This window comes from Scaptodrosophila lebanonensis, unplaced genomic scaffold, assembly GCF_003285725.1.
Source record: "Scaptodrosophila lebanonensis strain 11010-0011.00,11010-0021.00 unplaced genomic scaffold, SlebRS2 tig00000113-arrow-arrow-pilon, whole genome shotgun sequence".
NCBI lineage: Eukaryota > Metazoa > Arthropoda > Insecta > Diptera > Drosophilidae > Scaptodrosophila > Scaptodrosophila lebanonensis.
In genome coordinates, this window is record NW_022060575.1 from 2,378,622 (window position 1) to 2,401,266 (window position 22,645).

Consider the following 22,645-nt stretch of genomic DNA (forward strand, 5'->3'; position numbering starts at 1 on the left):
ACAGTTAGCCATTTCGCCTTGCCTTGCCACTGGCCGTACGTCCCTTTCTCCACAGCCTCTTGCCTGCATTCGGGGCTTGCCCCTGCGCTAAGCCATAAAATCTCGAAGAGATCTTACACGCTGATAGGCCGCATTTCTCTGCTACTCTTTTGGATTGTTGTTCATTTTAAATTGCCACCAAAAAAAGAAAAAAAAAACGAAGGAGAAAAATAATATCGTTCTGTTATTTTATCACCTCTGTCACTTTTATTGCTTTCTCCTGTGGGCTTGTCCCATCGTGACAGATCAGCGATCGCGGTTAGTTTATTGCTTCCTCTCTGGCGCAGGCAGCAACCACAACAACAACAACAGCATCTGCATCTGCACTTGATCCTTGTTGGGTATGTTTTTCGTTGAACTTGTCGCGTTTGTCACATTCATTTCGCAGGCTATGTGGCGTTCCGGATCGGCCGATAGATCGACGACACTTCAGTGCACGTTCATTGATTTAAAATGCTCCGGCCGGCCTTTAACTTGGCCCAAAAGTTGCCATTGCCGTTGCTGGTGTTGTTGTTGTTGCTGATTTCGCAAGCACGTTCCTGCCGCCTAGCATGCATGCTATTTGAAATGGATGCCTCGTGTGCCCGAGAAAACGTGATGGATATAAGTGGGAAGCGAGGCAGTCAACCAGTCAGCCAGTCACTCAGCCGGCTGGCCGACCGACCGGCATTCTCATCAGTGACGTCGACAACTCAACTCTTGGCCAAAACTGGCCGCTGGGCAGGCGGCACAATGGAAGCTTTGTTGTCGATGGTTCTCGTAGATGGTGTTGTTGTTGTTGTTGTCGCCATGGCTGGTGCCATGTGATGAATAGTTTCATTTGCCAGCCGACGTGATATTTCTGTATGACTTATTCTGCTCCAGCCGGCAGTAACGGAGGGCGCCACCTGATTAGAAGCAACATTCATATACAAGTCAGTATATAAATATGTACGCTTGTATGTAGTACGTGCTGGCTGGACTCAAACAGTCGACCATTCATAAATACATGCAACAATAGCTGGAGCATAGTGGACAAATACAAATATAAAGCACTTAATTGAAGCTCCAAAGGAAGCGGAACCGTTCATGTTCCCAAAAGAAAATGGATTGGCCGATTGGGGGACTAACTAACCATCGAAAATTTCATAGTCGACTTTTTAAGTAGCTCGATATACGATTTTGAAAAAATGACCAAATGGGTCCCCTTGATATTGTTGCTGGATAAGGATATTTTCAGGAATATGAAGTTTTGTGTCTTTGCAAAGCAGAGGAAACTTTTGGAAAGCTTTAAGCAAGTAATATTATTTGTAACTTTTTCATTACAAGCCTATAAAGCATAAATAAGAGTAGTTGCAAAAAACCCATATTAACAATTCAAGAGATACATATTACAATTTAAAAAGCGCCGAAATAAAATGTATACTCACTAAATTTTACGAAATAGAAAGAGAACAAAATATTTAATGGAAAATATCTATGTATGTATGTATATTTTTCGTCTTATTATATATGTACGTGGTAAATTCTTATTATTATTTATAAAATGTGCATATCTTTTTACGAGAAAAAAGCATTTATCATATTAACAATTTAAAAGAAATTACAATTTAGAAAAGAGCCGAAAAGTTGAAAATAAATAAAATGTATACTCACAACATTTTACAAAATAGAGAGAGCAAAATATTGAATGGAAAATATATACATATGTATATTTTTTGACTTACTATATACATACATAGGTGATAATACTTTTGATTTTCTGATTTAATTCTTTTCAACAATCAATTGGCCATTCATTTTGAACAGTCTTTGTTACATTTTTGTCCATGGTGCATCGAGTAGACTCCTGACTGGAATACATTTTCCTGAGCTGCTTTTTGAAAAACCGAAATGAAAATTCATGTCCATCAACACCCGCAGCACGCACTCGACACGCACCTTTATATGGCGCTACTCGACCGAAGGGGGCGTGGTGGGAGGCGTATGGCTGTTCGCACGCATCGTTGCACGTCCATGGCCATTGTCCTCGAGGCATCTATCCACACGCATGAGGCGCTTCGCTCGCCATTCGATTTCCCGACCTACACACACGCTGCAGCAGCACCACCAGAAGAAGAAGAAGAAGAACTGGCAGCGCCGGTGGCGGCGACTGCGTCACTCACCCAATTTCAATGTCTGCTCGGTGTCTGGACGCTGCGCCGACTGGCAACCGGAAACAGTTTGGCTCCTCGGCCACGTTCGATTTTTATGGCAAACGACGAGGCATTGAGTTTTAGTTCCTCATTCATTGTCTACACCTCCACTTCGTCCATTCCACCCTCACCCTCGCCCTCACCTCTCGCCTCACCGACGGCACTTGGCACGTTTCCTTTTTAAAATTCACAATTGCCGCTGCGTAATTGTGGGAGAATTCGCTACGCCAACTTGTTTTGCGTCTGGGCCAGGCCGGCCATACTGGCACCCGCACTCGCATTCGCACTCGTTGAGTTGAGCTGAGTTGTGGCGGTGAGCTCAAGAAATCGATCACGTCTCGGCTTCTACACATGTTCCAGTTACGTTACGTAATTTGTGTCTGTCTGTATCAGTAATTTGGCCACATGGTGTTTGGACCGAGTACGACACCGGCTCTCACAAACAGATTTGACCCCCTTGACGGCTCACTCGGGCTAATGGACGATAAGCAGTCTATTGTTATGATATGAGCACTTCTATGTCTGGGGAGGGAGGTGGAAGAGCCAATTCATAGTTAACAGCATTTAACATTTATTGCATTCACGTTTAAGGACCAATAAAATAATGGAGACGAATCTTTTGGGGTTTTAATTTGATGAACATTTTATAACCCGATCTGGTGGTTTAATGGTTTCATTAAAGCCTTTTGGGTAGAAAAAAGAGTTGATATATATATTTTTAATGTAAAGTATTACTTATTTAAGCAATTAACGAATTCAAAACTATTCTAATTGAACTGAATTCAAATACTATACATATAAAAGAGTATATTCCCATCAAGATTGTTATGGAAAGCACATTGATCACGGGTGTAATAAAATAAGCAACATAAACTAAAGTGTTCTATGATTTATTCATCATGACTAACCATACTATAACATACTCTAACAAGGCAAATAATGTAGTATCAGTATTCTTTAGTTCCGCAGCGCTCAGCAAAAATATTATTAAAATATCGAAATAAAAACCGTAAACACCGTAACTTAGAGCAATCTAGTGAATCTTTAAAATTAAAGTTGAACTTAAATTATATATTTTTTCAAATCTAAATTTATACACAAAATTGTTGCTGAAATCACTGTTTTCATAAATAAAAATTGTTTATTTAATAGTCTTTCATACTAAATTATCTCATGACCTCCGTACTACCATATTTGTTGAACAATATTTGAAATCTTCACCCACACTAAACTATATTTACGTTGCCATTGAGCGCGAAGAGAGTGGTCATCAGTGTTGGTAACTTTCGCCAGAACATGACCAAATAACGTAATGGCTGCCCCATTAGGTGCCAAGTGTCTGTTTCCTGTCGAGTCGACTCCAACCGTGGGTCGTCGTGTCTGTGGCCATCGATGAAAATTAAACAATTTTTTGGGTTTGCTCCAAAATTATTATAAACGCGTAAAAAGACAAAATAAACCCAGAACCGAGGGTTCAGGTCCAGCATAATAAAACGCCCCCGCCCCCAAGGAACAAGCTACATACCTGTATGGTGATCACGCACACACTCATACATATATGTTTGTACATACAATTTCATAAGTATGTACATGTGTATGTATGTATAGGGAATAAGTGGAAGGGCTCGCTGCTGCAAAGAGGATGAAACTGAAGTCAAAGCTTTGCCACCATTGGCATCTTGTCATTGGCATTTCGGTCACATACACAAACACACATAAAACCAACAAACACTAAACTCCCACACACACACACACACACACACACACGCATACAAACGGGCACTGATGGTGAGCGAGCGAGAGGCAAACAGCGAAAAACCCGCTAAACAAATTCCCAAATGTGTAAAGAAGCAAACTAATTGCTGCGCGTGACGCGAGTTCCAGCTCCACTCAGCTCCCCCCTCCAACAAAATAACAACAGCAACAGCAGAGTGAACTCCAACGAGGGACGACAGCTCAGCAAGTATATAAAACACACAGCTTGACTGCATGTTGAAGCAAGAGAAACAGAGCTGTGCGAAAGAGCAAGAGTGATGCACGACAAACCAGTTTACAACGTAAACTACGCGTACACACACACTTTCAAAACCGAAATCTTTATCGCTCTCTCGCTCACACTTTTGCACGCGACTCATTAGGTATGCGCGCTATGTCGATTCCGATTCGACGGCAGTCACGTCCCGCCCATTTGCACGCACACAAGCACACACACCAACACTCCAACAACACAGTCGCTGTGAGAGAGAGCGTCAGAGGCAGAGTCGGGCGCGGCGAATTGGAGCGTGAGGCTGCTTAAAATGCTACTGGTGCGCCTTGTACATGACCAAGCGGCGTGTCAGGTGCTCACAAACACACCCGCACAATGTTGTTGTGGTAGTTTTGGCGCCGCTGTCACTGTTGCTGTTGATGCCGCTGCTGCTGCTGCCGCGGCCGCGGCCAACGCTTCGCACGTTCGTTGGTCGTTCATTTTGAGCTCCTTACTGTTGCTGTTTGTTGTTATTGCCATCGCTGTTCGGCTGCCGCTACTGCTGCTGCTGAGCGTCGCCGCTTCGTGTCGAGTCAAAGATGTCACCCCCAAAAATTTTCTTACTGTGTGCGTGCTCGGCTCACTTGTATGGCTGTGTGTATGTGTGTGTGTGTGTGTTAGCCGGGGGGTTTTTGGCCGTCGCAGCGCTGCCTTTTTTGCCTTACTTTGGTTTTGTTCGTGACGTGAACGTGACTCTGAATTATTCTGCACGTACTCGTCGCCAGCAACGGACGTATAACGTGCAACGTACATTCGTGGATAATACAGCATAACTCCGTGGCTCGGCGCTCTCTTACGCTTTGCGCTTACGTCGTCATCATCGTCGTAGTCGTAGTCGTCGACGTAGTTGTTGCCGCATGCATTTTCACGTACGCTACGGCCGTGTAGCTGACTCGGTGTAGTTGTTGTTGTTGTTCGTGTTGTTATTCTTGCTGTTGTTGTTGTTGTTGTTAATATTGGTGTGTGGGTTGTTGCCTGTGCGTGCGTAATTGGCAGCCCATTTGTTTGCAAGCCACAACGCGTCGCGTTCTACGTGTATCCGTATCTGTATCTGTAGCTAACCGTAAGGTCCGAGTCGAACTCTAACCACTTCCATTGGAAGCTGGTGCTGCTGCTCTGCTGCTGCTGTTGCTGCTTCTGCTTCTGCCAAATGCAATTTCGTCAGCGACGTGCCAAACGCGTTTGACGTGCCAGCCAGCCCTGTTCGAAAAATTAACTGGACGCGCGTCGCGTACACAAAAACGTCGAACGCCCCGCATAGGATTCGATTGGCAACCCTAATTTGAATGCGCCGGCAGTCATTTTGTGCTCCTCTGCCGCCCCGGGTCCTCCTCGAACTGTTCCGTTGAACGCATCCGAAACGAACTAAATGGAATGAAGTGACTGACGTCGGGCTTTAGTTTCAAGAGCAGCATCAGTGAAGAAAAAATAACACACACAGTCCTTCAACTGAACATTCGACGTGCGTAGCGTTCGTCCCTGTCTGTCCCTGTCTGCCGTGTGCAAGTCGGTGTGTGCGGGTTGTGCTGTTGTTGTGGGAGATGGCGATATGTATTGAAAAGTGCCAAGGATAATTGAAGACAGCAAGCGACACGTACACGTGCAAATTGCCAAAACACACACACACGCATACGAGCATGTGCGAAAGGATGCGTTGACCCCAAAAAATTTCAAGCAAAAGTGTGCCACTAAAAAGCAACAACAAAAACCAGAAAAGCAAACAAGTCAAAGAAACCTAATTGGCCAGTGCCAAGGCCAAAGGTCAATCCAAGCTATCAAAATTATCAAAAGTCAACAAAAGTAAGAGAAAGTGCAATATTGAAATGTGTCAGTGCTAAGTGCCGCGTTTAGTGATATAGTCTAAAAAAAAAGAAGAGGAAGAAACACTGCAAATACTCCTCAAGATGTTGCCCTACCAGGCCGTGGCCATGGACTATGCCGGCTATCAGCGCCAGCCCACGCCGGGCCATCCCGGCAGCCACATGGCGACCATGGGCTCCCTGGGAATGCCCGCAGTGCCCTTCACGCATTCCTGGATGGTGCCCACACAGGACTTGTGCGCCATGCCGGCATACAACAAAATGCCCAATCAGCATCAGCCCGGCGGGCCGGGAATGCATTCACAGCAACAGCCCATCGAACCGGGGTTAGTTGATACTGGGTAAATAAATAGCAAAATCCGTCTTAATGTTAATTTCCAATTCAACCTCAATAACGCATTTCTGGGTAGTCTTTGCTTAAAAGGACAATTCTAAGACACTTGAGCGGGAAACAAAGTTTTTCTACTTTTCGAAAAACATAAAACAAGTGAATTATGTCTTAATTAAAGCCATAGTGCAATGCGATCACTCGATTTGTCCCCTTAAATCAGCTATAACATATACATACGTATGAAGCTAATTTCGTAACACTCGCTTGAAGAAATCTGGATTTATAAAGCAGTCCAATATATCTCATTCTCAATAGTGTTGTTGTTTTTTGTAAAGGTCCGAAAATAAAATGAACTAAATCTTTCAAATAAGAAACGACTGAAGCCAGTTAATGTTTTTTTAACAGCAGAACAATTTATACAAATATTTTAAAAATATACGGGTTTTTTACGTATTTTACGAATTGGCAGTCTACCTGCCCTCCAGCGGCGTTTGTCAAATGTTGTTGTTGGTTGTGCGTCAAAACAAAACAAGTTAAAACAGCAACAATAACTGATAAAGCCATAACGGTACTCTTCACAGCACATAAACAATGCCAATCTTATCCTTGTCGTTGACAGTTTTTTGTTTTCCTATCTTTCTTGCCGTTGTTTCCCATTTGTTGAGAGTAGATGAAGTGTTTTGAGGTCTCTTTGTTGAGCTCTTGATGGAGTGCTGGTCTGAACTTAAATGCGATTACTAAATAAAGAAGATAAAAAAACAGTGTTTTAATACACTGCCCCTAATCTTGCTAATCAGATTCTGAATCGAAACCGCACAGCCTTGTAATCGGCTTATGTAGGTTTCTTCTTTCGTATCAACGAACTTAATCGCAAGCCAATTCTTAATCTTTACCCAAATATTGGCAATTGAAACTAGCCAAGTGGAAAACGGCGAAGGGAATCAAGAAAGTTGCAGCTGTAAATTGTTACATCCCCTTGAACATTGGCCCTAATTGAGCCAAGAAGAAAAGGCATTACGGGAAGGTGACGAATTCCTATTGCGAAATTAAAAAACCGACGAATTCATTTGTCAATGCGACGCGACACCTTCACTTGGTCCTGCGAGACAAATGCTCTGCAAACTGTAACACGTTGTAAACATGCCCATCAATTGGCAGCTCCTTGGCGCCTGGCAATACAAATTCCATTATTGATAGCCGAAGATTGATGTTTTCGTCTTCCCGTGGTCTTCTCACAGACGGAATATTTAATGTGCCTTACGTGTGGCAAATGTGGCAGCACTAATTGGCTGCCAATTTCTTGGCAAATTAACTTTTTCTGCATGTCTCTGCGAGTCTCGCAACCATTACTTATGAGGAGGGTTGACCTGAAGACCTTACAGCTATAGTTACGGTTCTTTCTCGGGCGGGGTTTTTGAACTGATAGTCCGTTTATTTGCATAGTCCGGCTGAGCATTTATCACTTCTTCGATTTCAAAACACAACTTGCAAAATATAATTAAAAACTAGAGCCAAAAGCGAGCAAGTGAAACAACAACAAAATAAAAACATAATAATAATAAGAAATAAATTATGAGTAAACTGGCTTGGCCCGTGGCAGACGCATGTTGTACGGGTTTTGCTCTTTACGCCGGTTTCATTTTAATTATCAAAATATTTTTATGGACTCGGGCCGCAGATAGGCATCAGTGGAGCGCACAGCTTCACGGCAGAGTTCCAGAAACTGTCGCGAGCGCAGAAGCCGCGACTGGGAAATAAAGTCACACAAAACGAAGCTTGTGATGAGCGCATTTACAGATGCCAGAGCCATTATAATAATTTTAAAAGACAACAAAATGTAAACGAAAAGCCACAGCAACAACATTTGCGGTTTCGTTGGCTTAAGTCGAATCACTTGTGCTCTACATTAAGGTTGACGAGCGAGCACTTTTTTTCTGATAACCCAAATACAATTTATTCCTTTTTTCACTAATAAGAACATTTGAAAATGAAACACCTTTTCATCAATTTCGATGTCACTTTCAAAAAAACACAATACCTTTTCAAACTTTAAAATATTCTTAACAAGATTCTTAAACACCTATCTAAAACTATTTGTCTACTTCACAAAAGTCTTGCTTATATTTTTATACGAATTTTCCCATCTATAATTGAATTATTTCCACAAAACAGTATTTGAAATAATAGTCTTATGTTGGCAATTGTCCAAAAAGTATTGAAAGCATTAAAATATTTGAAAATATAATTTGAAATTTGAGCACGGCAGCGGGAGCTCTTGTATTTGAAGAACACGAATTATTTTTCCAGGAAATCGCCTTTTATATTGAAAATCTCATTTCATGAATCTGAGCATACCTTATAATGATTTCCAAATTAATCAAATTATTTCAGCAGCCAGTATATATAAAATCCATTTATAGTAGTCGAGAACAGAAACTTGAAAAGTTTACATAATTTTTGTAGCTTTATTTATGTGATATTTGAATTTGAAAAAACAAGACTCCATTCGTTGCATTTAAGGATTTTTCTTGTCGCTTATCTTTAATGACTCGCATACCACAGGTATGCCCTGCTCACTGAAATGTAGGTGATTTGGCCGCAAAAGTCAACGATGACAAGCAATGTAAATTATGAATGCTTTAAGCAACCGAGTTTTCTGGCGAAGATGGTCAGATGTGTGAACGAAGATAGCCAAGTTGGCGGCCAGCTTTGCTTTTAGCCGACTTTTGTGAATGGGTCTGAGGCTTCCTCAGCTCAGTTCGGCTCAGTTCAGCTCAGCTGAGGTTGCCCCAAACATCTGAAACGCATATGCAGAGTGCGTCGTGCATTAATGGAAATAAAGCTGTTGCGCGGCCAAAGATCAGTGCGGCGGCATCTGTGAAGCACAGGCCCTGGGATAAAAGCGGTGGCAGCCGCAACATGCATGAACGGGCCGTTAAGGGGACCGATGGAAGCTCGACTGTTGACAAACGACGCAGTTGTTAGTGTTGTTGTTGTTGTTGTTGTTGTTGGCTTGCATGTCTTGCAAACAACGAATAAAAACATCAAACTGTACAAAACCAGCTACGAAACACAATTTTTTCACGTGAGTGAGAAAATGCCCCGACAATGGAAAATCTGCAGAGGCTATTTTTCTAGCTGCTGGGAGATGAAAAAGTTTTGGAAACAATAAGCGTTCCACTCACTCAGTGTAGCTGTGTTGAAAGGACTGATAGATGGGGTGCAATTAGTCAGTCGGTGGTGCACAATGGACCAGACAGTGCTGACACCATTCCGTCACAGTCCCAGACAGCCAGTCGTACCCACACTATCTCACACGATCTCTCCGAAGGCAAACAAATTGTCATCCCCTTTCAACGACAGACAGACAGTTCGCACGACAGGTGAGAGCGACACGGCGATCGTGAGCACCTTCTAGCCAACGAGTCAGTCAGTCCACATCAGTCCACATCAGTCAATGTCTACTTAGTTATATGAATATTTATTGCAGTGGATTATTGTCACTAATATGGCCGTTTCCTTTTCAGTATCTTGGAGCTGCGCAAGGAGAAGTCACGAGATGCGGCGCGATCGCGTCGCGGCAAAGAGAACTACGAGTTCTACGAGCTAGCCAAGATGCTACCCCTGCCCGCAGCGATCACCAGCCAGCTGGACAAGGCCTCCATTATAAGACTGACCATAAGCTATTTGAAATTGAGAGACTTTTCGGGGCACGGTGATCCGCCATGGACGCGCGAGGCCTCCAGCAGCAGTAAGCTAAAAAGTGAGTAAAAACACCGAGAAAATTAATATTAAAAGGAAACAACTATTTTCAATTTGAAGTGAGGCCGCAACTTCTTAAAATACTAAGTAGTTTGCATTTTCGAAATCCAAGACTCACATTTCATTTATAACATATACATATAACATATATATATACATATAATTAATTAATTTCCCAAGTTGTAGCTCCGCTTTTAGCTAATCGTTGAAGGGAGTAAATTTAAAATGCTTATTGGCCAGCTCAAAACATAGGAAAGAAATTACCAAAACAACAATTAATAGTTAAAAAAAAGAAAAATATTAGGAGTGCATTGATAAATAGTAAAATTTTCACAAGAATATTTGTAATTAAAATACTTCCTATTCTCTAAGGTAGACGACTGTTTACAAATATGGCCCGCAATATTTTTACAACTTTTAAAATCTTTATTTATGCACATACATATGTATGCCAAAGCTTTTTCCAATCCTGGGAGCAGTTTGAAAAATCGTTCTGGAATATCTTTCAGTAGCTTCTTCGATTCAACTTGAATATTCTAAGTCGTGCTATTTCACTTTATCAAATAGCCAGAAATCACTCGCAGCGAAATCAGGTGAATTCCGTAGTATGTGTCTTCTTTTTGGCAAGTGCGGAGCTGCAGTCATTATTTGACTCTCTTATAATGATTATGACTGATCCATTAGAAATGCCGACAGCATCAGCAACATCTCTACTTTTCAATCGAAGCTTTTGAAGCACCACTTCTTTGATTTCCCTAACGTGTTGCTAAGATGTTGATGATCCTGACCCTCTTCAACGCTTTCTCGACCCTCTTTGAACATTTTATGTCATTCATAAACCTGTGTTTTGTACATAGCCTGTATATCGAAAGACTTTTGCAACTCTGTTAAAGTTTCGGCTGCTGAAACACAACATTTCATCGAACTTCCTTGTTAATTAATAGTATTAGACAAAATAATCGAAAGAATCACGTGTGAGGCCAACTTAAAAGATTTGTACTTTTCACAACACCCGATTCATTGCAGGGTCATATTTGTATATTTATACATCATACTTACATATGTATGTATATTCTTTCTCGTATAGTTTATGCTTGATTCCATTTCAGCAGCATTATTGTTAATTACTTCCTAGTGCAACAAGTGGACTTACCTATATGTTAAAGCACTATTCACTTTAAGAACTTTGTCGCTAAACAGAATTTCACATATGTACTATATATCAGTTAACAAGTTATATTAAAAATTCAGACAAAGAATTGCTATCAATAAAAGCAATTAATGACATTAAAGAAAAGAAATTATGCTAATGATAAATAATAAAAATCTAAATTAAATTTTGAATGTTCTTAATACTAAATAATTTATTAGATAGTTTTACAGACACAATTTCGCTGTAATCTAAAAAATATTTACAAAATTAGCATTACTAAGCCGACACGATAACAGGCGTGACATATATATTCATTTTATACTGTAAAACTATCTAATAAATTTAGATTTCTGGCTTAGACTACCTCTTCTTTTCTTTGAGTGTACAGTCTCATACAAAAAATTTCACCAGCTCATTTGCATACGCGCCTGGGCCCGTACAGCTGTACGGCTGTTCAGCTGCAGAGCGTGGGCCGCCATATTGATCGGCGGCCATTGTGGTCGACAGCGACAACAAGTGGCAGACGAGAAGCAGTAGACAGAAATAAACGGCGAGAATGAGCAATAAAAACCGAAAGCAGGAAACACATTTGCCTACATATTGTTTTTGTTTTTGCTGTCGACGACGCTACTAATGTCGACGGGCGGCTATGCCAGCTGCTGATCCATGGCTATGGACGCCATTTTGTGGCCAGCGCGCCAGTGAAATCAAAATTTGTCAACTTTTCTATGCCAAAAAAAATATGCGCGCGCACCTTAAAAATTGTTGCTCGTCAAGCGCAGTCAAACATTCAAAATTTATTGGCTGTTACTTTGTTATTTTTTTGGGCTTTTGGGTTTTGGTTCGGCGGCCTCGACGCTGCCTCAATTTGCATAAAATATCGCTATTAAGCACAATTTATTTTATTGCTGCGCATGCGCAGCCATTTTATTTATTTTCATTTATTTGGATTTCTCATTGAGCTGTGGTTGCTGCTGTTATTGTTGTTGTTGTAATTGTAGTTGTGGCGCACGCGTCACTGGAGCATTTTTGTTATAGTGTGTCATCGTGTCCATTGGAATTTCAGAAGGTTGGCCAATACCTTGACAACGCGCACAGGGGCCAACAACTCAATAAATCAAATGTTGTGAGCCAAACAAAAATAACAAACCTAAGCTCTGGCTGCCATGAAAGGTGACACTTCACTGTCTTCTATGAATGCAGAGTGCCAAGCGTTTAAAAGTAATTTGGCTTCGAAGAGGAATAAATCATATGAGCATTCTAGCCAATGAAATGTTTACCTTTGTTTACTTCTCTGAAATCAAAATAGTAAATATTTAATTCAGATGGCAACCTAGACAAAGACACATTACTTTCTTTCTCTTATCCCTCCATAACCTAAGAGTTCTCAATTTCTTCTGTCTTCCATATAATGATTTTATAATGATTTGTGGGGGTACTTTAAGACAGAAGAATTAGACTATTAGACAGAAAAAGATCTGGAGATATGAGTTGTGCTCGTGATAACAAGGATGTGTGATAATCTAGTTGTGTGTGTTCCTTCTTCTATTTATTATTCTTCAAATTTGTTTCAGAAAATATAAGCAATTGGTAATGTTATATTCAAGGTGAAATTTAGTTAAACATATTTGAATAATCCTAGAATCATCCTTGAATAATCAATCAATGTTTTTAATTTTGTGACTTAGAAAACAATGTTGTTTTGAGTTGAATTTGTAATTTTTGTTTGTTTGTGCATCTGCAGCTAATACGATAGCTTAGTCCTATATTTAATAGCCTTTGTTTTACAAATTGTTGGTGGGTTCATTAAATTTCGTGTTCAAACACAGCAGAGCACAGAAAACAAGATATGGCTTGTTCTGTTTCAAGAGACGAGCAGTGTATGTATACGAGTATATTATGAGATAAATTATTAGTTTTAAATTAACAATATCTTTCTCAGTATACTTGTATGTACATAAATATGTGCGTTTTCTACAAACGAATTCTAGTCCTCCGAGTATTTCTGATTGTTAACACTCATTGGCATTTTTTAATTCAATTATCAAACAAATATATTAAGCTTTAGTGGCCATATACAATATTGTTTTTGGGTAAAGTAGATTACAAGAACGTTTCATTGTTTCATTGTTATTGGTATTGTTACTATTAATCAAATAACAATAAGAAGTATAGGTAGGCGAACGCAGTTATAAATAAATAATATGACTGTAATATAGAAGAACAGCTAGTCTATACAAAAATGTAAGCCTGAATTACAAATCATATCTGATTTTTATATGCTACTCGTATGTATTCGTAGCCATTGACATAACTATGATTCACGCATAGAAACATCAATCGTCAACATATTTTCTAGCCCTGTTGAAGTGTAACTTTAAACTTTAACATTGAAATCCGTTTGTTGGAGTGCAAGTGGATTTTTAAACTTGTCGACGTCATGCTTCGCTGGCCAAGTCAAGGCATTGTCACGTCAAAAGAATCAAAAGCGGCTCGAAATGATGACGACGCCCGAAGTACTGGCAGTGAGGTCTCGAGGCATTCGCGGAGGCTTTTGGTGTTGAAAGTCAACAGCAAATGGCAAAACCTCAAACCCGAAGCGGCGAACCAAAGTTGAAAGCCAAAAATGTAGCCAAGGCAACGAGCACACACAGCACAGGGCACTAAAAAATAATCCAAAATCAATGGGGTGGAATGCATGAGGGGGCCTGCGAATTGGATTATTATGCGAAACTAAGCTCAAAATGAGCGTTGAGCCGCAGCAACAAGCTGCGGGCAATAAAAAGCACTTCAACTCGACCCCAAGCACAGCTAACAACAAAAAAAAGGCAGAAGCACTGAAAAAATATTATTGAACTGACACATAAAGAGAGCGAGGGGGCGGGGTGTGTGGCCGTGGGTCTATGGGCATCTATGATGGTCATTAAGGCCGCAGTTGGTGGAAGCCGAGCCACACACTCGTATGCATGCATGGCGGAAGCGGAAATTGTTTGCCAACTTAACGCTTAGTTTGACCACACAAACGCCCAGGAGCCACGAATCACTTGGGATTTGCCGGCGGAGAAGGGCGGGAGGGGTGCTCAGGGCCAAAGCAACAAAAACACGAACTATACGGATTGGATTGGATTGGACTGGACTGGAAGTTGAAGCGATTTGCACTTGTGCGAATTATGAGCGCCCCGCCCGGCCCCAGAATTGATGTTGGCTGGCAAGTGGCAAGCGGCAATGGTGGCAAGTGGGGTGGGTGGAGAGAGGGAGGTGGTGGGAGGAGAAGGTGGCCAGCCCGTGTGCCATAATCGTAAAATTCTATAATTGAATTAAATAAATATATGGTCGAATGGCAAACGCATCAGCTGGAAAAATATTGTCGAACATTGGACGGCTTTCGCTTGGACAGTGCTTATATTTATGACGATGCGGTTTTCTGTTTATGGAAAGGGCCTGGAAATAAATAAAACGCCCCACTGACCATATGGGCGCATAAATTGAATCATTTATGAGACGAGCAGCTCCAGGGGCCCAGCCCGAGAGAGCTAAAACAAATAACCACGACCAGTACCTGTAAAGAGAAATGTTTAGAAATGTTATTCTTATTCAACCCGACTATATCAAGAACTTAGTAACTACGAATTTTCAATAGAATATATCGAGGCAACCTGAAAGAAGCAGCACCTGACTGAGTCTTTTCGGCATATTTTATTGCTTATTTAATTATTATTGCATCTTTGTTTAATAAAACCCAATTAGTATTTATGTGGAAAGCATTTCAAAAAGAGATAAGATTAGGAAGGGATAATCAGCATACGAGCCGATAAAACAATAGTCGTCTATTCGGCTCTCTATTTCATTAACTACTCCACCCACAGTTTAAAATCATTCGTTTGAGGGTTTTTATATTAGTAAAGCTTTAGCCTGTTCAAGACTTGATTATGGCTAATGGCTAATAAATTTTCCCCCAACGGGTCAGTGATTCTTCACCTTTAGCTTTTAATTATATTTTAACTTTTATTATTTAAGTATTTTAATTTTTTAAATTTGTTTTCATTTATCTTTAATTGCTATATTTTCATCTCCACTTCTTTTCTGTTAGTGCTAATAACGTATCTGACTACTCTCTGCTGTGAATCGGGGCATAGTTGGCGGTTTGGCAAATAAAATTCTCCCACCGAATCGGATTCGTTATTAGATATTTTTTTTACTTTAATAGGCTTTTTCATTTCTTTATCGATTTTTTTTCTTTTTTTTGTAATAGCCAGCATGAAATAAATAAATAAACAATGTATAGTATACATAGATATTTTTTTATATTTAGAACGCTTCTATTTTCGCCCTACCTGCCATCATTTGGAGATCGTGTGAGGTTGATAAAACGTCGAATACAGAACAGACACAAAAGGATAACAGAACTTTTCAAATTATAAAAAAAATCTTTTTAAATTATGCTTCAGATTTCTTTCCTTCTTTCTTCGTTTCCAAATATTTCACATACCTATTAGAAAGGTTACAAAAAATTACCTTGGTGGGTCTTTTGCAGCAATACTATATATTACAAATTACGGAATATATTGGGTACTCCGATATTTGTCACATAATATCTGATATATTCTAATAGATATAAGTTGCTTAAAATATACTTAGTCTAGCAATAATGATTTGTACATTTTCGTAACTAATATTTGCTTAAGAAAAATAAAGTTGTAAAGAAGTTTCCTAATTTCCTAGAATACTCGTGGTGGAGTAGGATCAGCACCCTAAAATGCGAATTAGAAACTCCATTTTAAACTATAATGTAGATTTTAAGAATGTCTAGATATATACTGGCTTGAATGTAAGCCAGACTTTGCAATTGAAATGTGCACTCTTTAGAGGAATGCCCTCGCAAGCTCATACCCATATATATTTACTATTCACTTATTGCCTATCCCTTGACTAGTTTACTGAACACTCCATACTATCCATATTTACAGGCGCCGCCATTAGACGAAGTCCCGCCGTTGATTTGTTCGAGCAACATCAGGGCACCCACATACTGCAGGTAAGGTGCAACAAGCCCGCGAGTGTGTGAGGCATGTTGTGAATGTGTGGAATGGATGGCCATCTCCATATACGCAGATATATAAGTTATGCAAATTTCTAGACGCTCTTGTCCATTACCCCTTTCTTTGCAGTCTTTGGATGGCTTCGCATTGGCGGTTGCAGCGGATGGCCGCTTCCTGTATATATCGGAGACGGTGTCCATTTATCTGGGCTTGTCGCAGGTGGAAATGACGGGCAGCAGCATATTCGACTATATACACCAGGGCGACCATGCGGAAATTGCCGAGCAGCTGGGCCTGAGCCTGACCAGCGGTGGTGGTGGAGGCAGCGGTGGCAGTGGCCCCGCAGGCCTAGCCTCGCCCACATCGGGTGCTTCTGATGATGGCACCGGCACACACGGTACGAACAATCCTGACGGTGAGTTTAGTCCGAGTTGAGAAATCACCTGGGGGTTCGGGTGTTAGGGCACACGATGGCTAGTCTTTGGGTTAATAATGAAGACTCTTAGTTTTAACACTCATTGCTCTTCCTCTGTCTTTACAGTTGCAGCTCAAATGACGCAGGCCTCGACCAGTGGCTATAAGGGGTACGATCGATCCTTTTGCGTGCGCATGAAGTCAACGCTGACGAAGCGTGGCTGCCACTTCAAGTCCTCCGGCTATCGGGTGAGTACAGCTCTTGATATATCTAGCTATATGCGGTGCCGTGTAGAGTAGTGTAAATGCGACGTTTGTAGTGTCTCTTTGGTTCCGTTTGGTTTAATTGTCGTGTTGTTGTAGTGAGCCTCCTAACTTACTATTGCCTTGCTTATCCGGGGTAGACTAACCTGCGTTTTTGGTTCTTGCACAAAACGATTCGATTAGTTTTTGAAGCTAAGCATTAAGCATTATGTATTACCATCCCATCCACTGCTTATCTACAGGCCGGCGATGCAACGAGCAATTGCAACGGTAACAATGGTAAAAATGTTAAGAATCCGGGCTCAAACTATTCGGTACGTATCAATTGAAATCAGTAAGAAAAGGGCAATCATAAATAGTCCAAATTCAAAATTTAGTTTTATTATGATTTCGAACAGCACTCGAAGGTGAACTATTTCCATTTTTATTTTTCAATTTTGGCCACACTTTAAGTTCTATGTACAATTCGTTCGATTCAATGACCTAATGTAAGGCAAAGCAAAACTGATTTGATTGATCAGTATCGAATATAGCGTGGGCGTGGCCGAGAAGCCATCAAAGCTGATCGTCAGCAACGCGCTCATCATCAGCATCAGCGTGAAGTCCACCAGTCAGTGGTTGTCACTTGTCTGGCGAGAGCTTTCCAAGTGCCAATCACTCCCAAACATACATACATACATACGAGTATATATCTAGAACTGTTCTTAAGCTCACTTTGTAAAAACAGCACACGATTGTGTCTATCGCCAATATCGCTAACTGTGATCTGGGCCTGTTTGGAATTGTTGCAGGTCGTGCTGCTGCTCTGCAAACTGCGACCCCAGTACACCTTCTCGCACACTCGCAAGTCGCAGCCTCCACTCCTTGGCATGGTGGCTCTGGCCATTGCTCTACCGCCCCCCTCTGTGCACGAGATTCGGTTAGAGTGCGATATGTTCGTGACACGCGTGAATTTTGATTTGCGAGTGGCACACTGCGAACCAAGGTAAGAGCTAAGCCACCATTCCATTATCCACTTCTGCACATTTAGCTAACCACACACATTTGTAGAGTGTCCGATCTGCTTGACTACACCCCGGAGGATCTGGTCAACAAGAGTATATATGCTCTTTGCCACGCCGAGGACGCCAATCGACTGCGCAAGAGCCACACAGATCGTGAGTAAAGCGCGTAGACGCTCTTCACGTCACAATTGAATAACATTTGACCATCTTCTTCCGCAGTGATCGAGAAGGGACAAGTATTGACCGGCTATTATCGGCTGATGAACAAGAATGGCGGATACACGTGGCTCCAGACCTGCGCCACAGTCGTCTGTAGCACCAAGAACGCCGATGAGCAGAACATCATCTGTGTCAACTATGTCATCAGGTGAGTCTGGCAATAAAAACTGCTAAGCAAACAAAAACTAATTGCCCGACCGCTCACAGCAATCGCGAAAATGAGAATCTCATTTTGGACTGCTGCCAGCTGGAGCCCAGTGTGGACAGCATCAAGCACGAAGAGGGTCTAGGCAATGACAAGAGCAGTGGATCACCTGGTGGTGATGCAGCTGGCGACGGGAATACTCATCTCAGTGCCGGGGACATGAAATTAAGCTCACCCAAGACTGATGTCGATGGACATCCACATCGGGGTCGCGGCCGCAGCGCCAACTCGCACGGCAACGTCAACAACCTGGCGCTGATCAAGGACAGTCCCACGCCGCTGGGTGTGGAGGTGGACAGTGGCGGCAGTGTCTTGCCGACCACAGTGGCCACGCCTGTTCCTACGCCCACCCCCACTAGCAGCACTGCAAGCACGAGCAGCACAAGCACAAAGCGCAAGCGGAAGAGCAAAGCAGCTCAGCAGGCAGAGGAACAGGCAGAGGCAGCTGCTGCGGCGGCCAGCGCGGCAGAGCAGCAACCATTGCCCAAGCTACCTACTTTAGAGCGGGATCACACGCCACGCAGTCGTCTGCCCTCCATTGTGGATGAGCAGCAGCAGCAGCAGCAACAGCAGCAACAAGCAGCTGGGACGCCTCAGCAACATGCCGAGTCTGCTGTCAAGGATCTGGAGCACGCCATGTCCAAGCACCTGCCTTCGCCCGGCTCAGTTGCTGCTGCCGCCAACAACAATAACCAGCCCAGCACAGACTTCAGTGCCGATGCCCTGCTCAAGCAACAGCAACAGCAGCAGCAGCAACAGCACGACCCCAACGAGAAGAGCAGCACGATTCAATGGATCGGTGCGCCACAGTACCAACAGCCGGCCGCGATGCCAGCGACTGCACTTCTCCGCCAGCTGTACGCCAGTCGGGAGAGCGTCATCCGCGCCACGGCGCGTCAGACGCCAACGGGAGTGTTCTATGGCGAGCAGCAGAGTGGTCCGTTGCCCACACCTCCGGGCAGCGAGTCCTCCTACGAGAATCAATACCTGCAGCTGCACTCGGCCACCGCGCATCCAGGCACTCAGAAGAGTGGTCCCTCGGCCGACGCCTTCACCAATCTGGTGTCCACGTACGGGGGATATCACAGCTCTATCGACTACCACAATGCCATGACGCCGCCCAGTTCAGTCTCGCCCCGGGACAGCAACAACTCGGCCAAGGCGCCGACTCTGGGCTCGAACACTGGCTACGATTATGCTGATCCATTAAGAAGTCAATATGGCACACCTACGGGCAGTATTGTGGACAGTGGTGCGGGAGCACCTACCTCCCTGCCGCTGAAGCCGCAGGCCTATTCAGCAGCAGCTGCTGCCATGCATCCCCACGGCCATGCCACCACTACCACGGAGGGGGGTGTCACCTACAGTAATCTCGACCAGCCGCAGTACTTTGCACCCCACTCCAGCTTTCATCTGTACCACAAGGGCAGCGCTGCCAGCGGCTGGTACTCCACGCCCTCATAGGCCGATCAGCAACAGCAGCAGCCGTCGTCATCGCCGCTGCCGCTGCCGCTGCTCGACTGCCAAGAGCCGCCCGACTCCTTCTGTCGGCTGCCCATGTCAACGTTCACACCCACACCCATACCCATACCCATACCCATATCCACACCCACGCCAACGTTAACGCCAGCCCAAGGAGCGAAGCCTGTCCAGGAACGTTGGGATATTGCAGGGGCACTCGGCAAGGTGGCGCGAATGTTCTTCAACGTGAGCAGCGTCTAATGCCACAAATTGTTGCAGCCACAACGAAAGCAATTGAATGTCTGGCGCAGGGCATAATTGCTGTCATCATTTTCAGCATGCATTCAAAAATATAGCATTTAAATTTTAAAAAAATAATACTAAAATAAAAAACCGTAAGCTAAAATGTTAAAACATTCAATGTTGTTAAATATTTTTTAAGCTTGTAAATTATACGGAAAACAGATAAAGTATGCTAACAACTGAAATTAATATCGAAATACTCGGCGTATATGCAATTATTTAATAACAAAAAATATTTAGTTATACAAACATACTTATAAACATTACTTTTATTGCATAAGACTAGATAGTGTGCCAACGAAAAAAATTAAACATACGATAACAGTAGGAGTTTAAGTGCAAACGAAAACGAAAACAAAATCAAAATGCTTATTATTGGATATGCATTTCCATAAAGAACACTTGTTATTAATTATTTAAACTAATTGTACATTTTACATACTACATTGCGTAACATTAAATTACACTTATGAACATTTTTTACAACATATCAAATGCTTCCTCCGCTAGATTACGAGAATACGCCTAAAATACTTCGAATACATACTAATTAGCTCAAAGGTCTAGAATTATTACTTTTGTGTACTTGAAACCTATTTTTTTGTTCTTCAACTGAATCTTGAGAACGTTTCTTAGTTTAATCCTACATACTATATGTATGTACATTGTATATCTGTAAGAGTTCTGCTGATGCGTTTTGTGTTTTTGCTTATCTAAGGAATCTCTATATATGTATTTAAAAGCTCTATTCAATTTATAGCTAAAGTGTAATTACATTTTGTAAAAACAAATTTAACCAGTTTCCCATCAAATGCTTAAATATAAAACACTCTAAAAATTGCAATGAATGCAGACACAAAATATATACATACGAGTACATAGAACTTCGGTGGTGAATGTCTGCCGCATGGAATTATGAAATTTCATTGTAGCACCCACAAAGTTATTTAATTATATGAAATAAACTTAACTTAATGACTATAATTATAATGAGAAACAAATGGAATGTGTTTTCTTATACAAACCCAGCCCACCAAGCGCTCTCAAATGATATCGCATGCGGGTGAAATGCGAGTTTTAATCAGACAAAACGCTCGCAAACGGATCCGACCATGATAGCAATATAATTCATATGTCGTTCAGTTTGAAGCAGATAACGTAAAATTTATGATAGTGAAAAGAAATGGATTAGCGATGATTTTGAATGTCAAAATAGTCTCGCACAAGGATCGCAAGAAATACTTATGCATTATCTTTTTAGACATATATATAGTCGAAAACGTTTTCGAAACTCTGTCTAATTCTAGTTTGCCGGACTGGCTAATAAATCTTCCCCCACTGAGTCTAAGATTCCACTTTTTTGGGTTCTTTTTTTAAAAATCAGCTTTTAATTAATGCTAAGCTTCTCTCTGTTGTTTTCCTTTTTAAATTGGTAGATCTATTGGCGCCTCTGACCGCACTTGGCTGCGAGACGGAGCACAGCTAGCAGAAAGGCAAATAATATTCCCCCGTCGGGTTGGAGGCGTTTATTAGATATTATTGTATTCGGATCCTAATTAGGCTTTCCTAGCTTATAAGGGTTTTCTTAATATTTGGTTTGTGCAAAGTATGTAACATGCAGAAGAAAGCATCTTCGACCCCTTAAAGTATATTTATTCTGAATCAGCATGACGAGAAAGGACAAGTTTATTTTTTGGAATTGTTTTTAAAAAGGTCTTTTTTATACGGTTTTGGTTTAATGTGGTGTGAAAATTAAAAATTTTATGTGTATATGGTTACACGACATTAATCCATTTAGCACGATTCATCTTCAATGTCTTTTTTACACGACTGTTTTAGGAACCGATCTACCGTGCTAAAACAGAATTTGGTGTAAACGTGTTGTAGGATTTTGCTCCAAAAATAAGACTAGGTTGCTTTGCTTGAGAATAAACTAGTTGAAAATCGATGCAGCCACATTATTCTGTATGAACGCAAATATCTCGGAAACTATTATTGATAGAATAACCAAACTTGGTATTCATAATTCCCTAAGCCCTCGACGGGCTCCCGCAACTCTTGCAAATTTTTGTCCGCCCGAGGAGAGGGTCCGCTTCAGGGGATACTTAAATACTTTATACACCAATCAAATGCTTTAGAAAGTGTACGCCGAAGAGAGTATCTGGATAAGAGAGCTCTCCATTAAGGGAGTTTTCACTGTACTTAAATTTAAAGGTAACCTTGTTCTTTATTAGATAGTTTCTTCAAAATACGGCAAATAGGTATAGCCTGTTAAGAAAGAAAGCGTATTTATCTTCAGAAAGTAGTATAAGCAGGCTCTTTAAAAATCACTCATTTCAAAAAATTTCTTTACTTTTACTTTACAGTCAGACTAAAATTCTTGAACCACACAAGGGACTACAAAAGTATATACAAGTAAATAAATGTCCGC

The 22,645-nt window shown here is 41.7% G+C and overlaps 1 protein-coding gene across 6 annotated transcripts in view; it reads left to right on the forward strand.

Annotated features, from left to right (window-relative positions):
- The window catches only part of LOC115628288 (protein trachealess), a 44,384-nt gene extending 24,470 nt beyond the window's left edge, over positions 1-19,914 (forward strand). Inside the window, exons 1-10 of one of the 6 annotated variants that reach the window (XM_030524332.1) lie at positions 6,144-6,385; positions 9,918-10,153; positions 16,273-16,340; positions 16,474-16,759; positions 16,886-17,007; positions 17,265-17,336; positions 17,814-18,007; positions 18,073-18,179; positions 18,246-18,393; positions 18,453-19,914. In XM_030524332.1, coding sequence (XP_030380192.1) covers positions 6,144-6,385; positions 9,918-10,153; positions 16,273-16,340; positions 16,474-16,759; positions 16,886-17,007; positions 17,265-17,336; positions 17,814-18,007; positions 18,073-18,179; positions 18,246-18,393; positions 18,453-19,914 — 2,937 coding nt within the window. Of the gene's footprint in view, positions 1-6,143; positions 6,386-9,917; positions 10,154-16,272; positions 16,341-16,473; positions 16,760-16,885; positions 17,008-17,264; positions 17,337-17,813; positions 18,008-18,072; positions 18,180-18,245; positions 18,394-18,452 lie in introns of those variants that run through there. The other 5 variants (XM_030524333.1, XM_030524330.1, XM_030524334.1 and 2 more) reach the window with 5 other exon arrangements.
- The last annotated feature ends 2,731 nt before the right edge of the window (positions 19,915-22,645 follow it).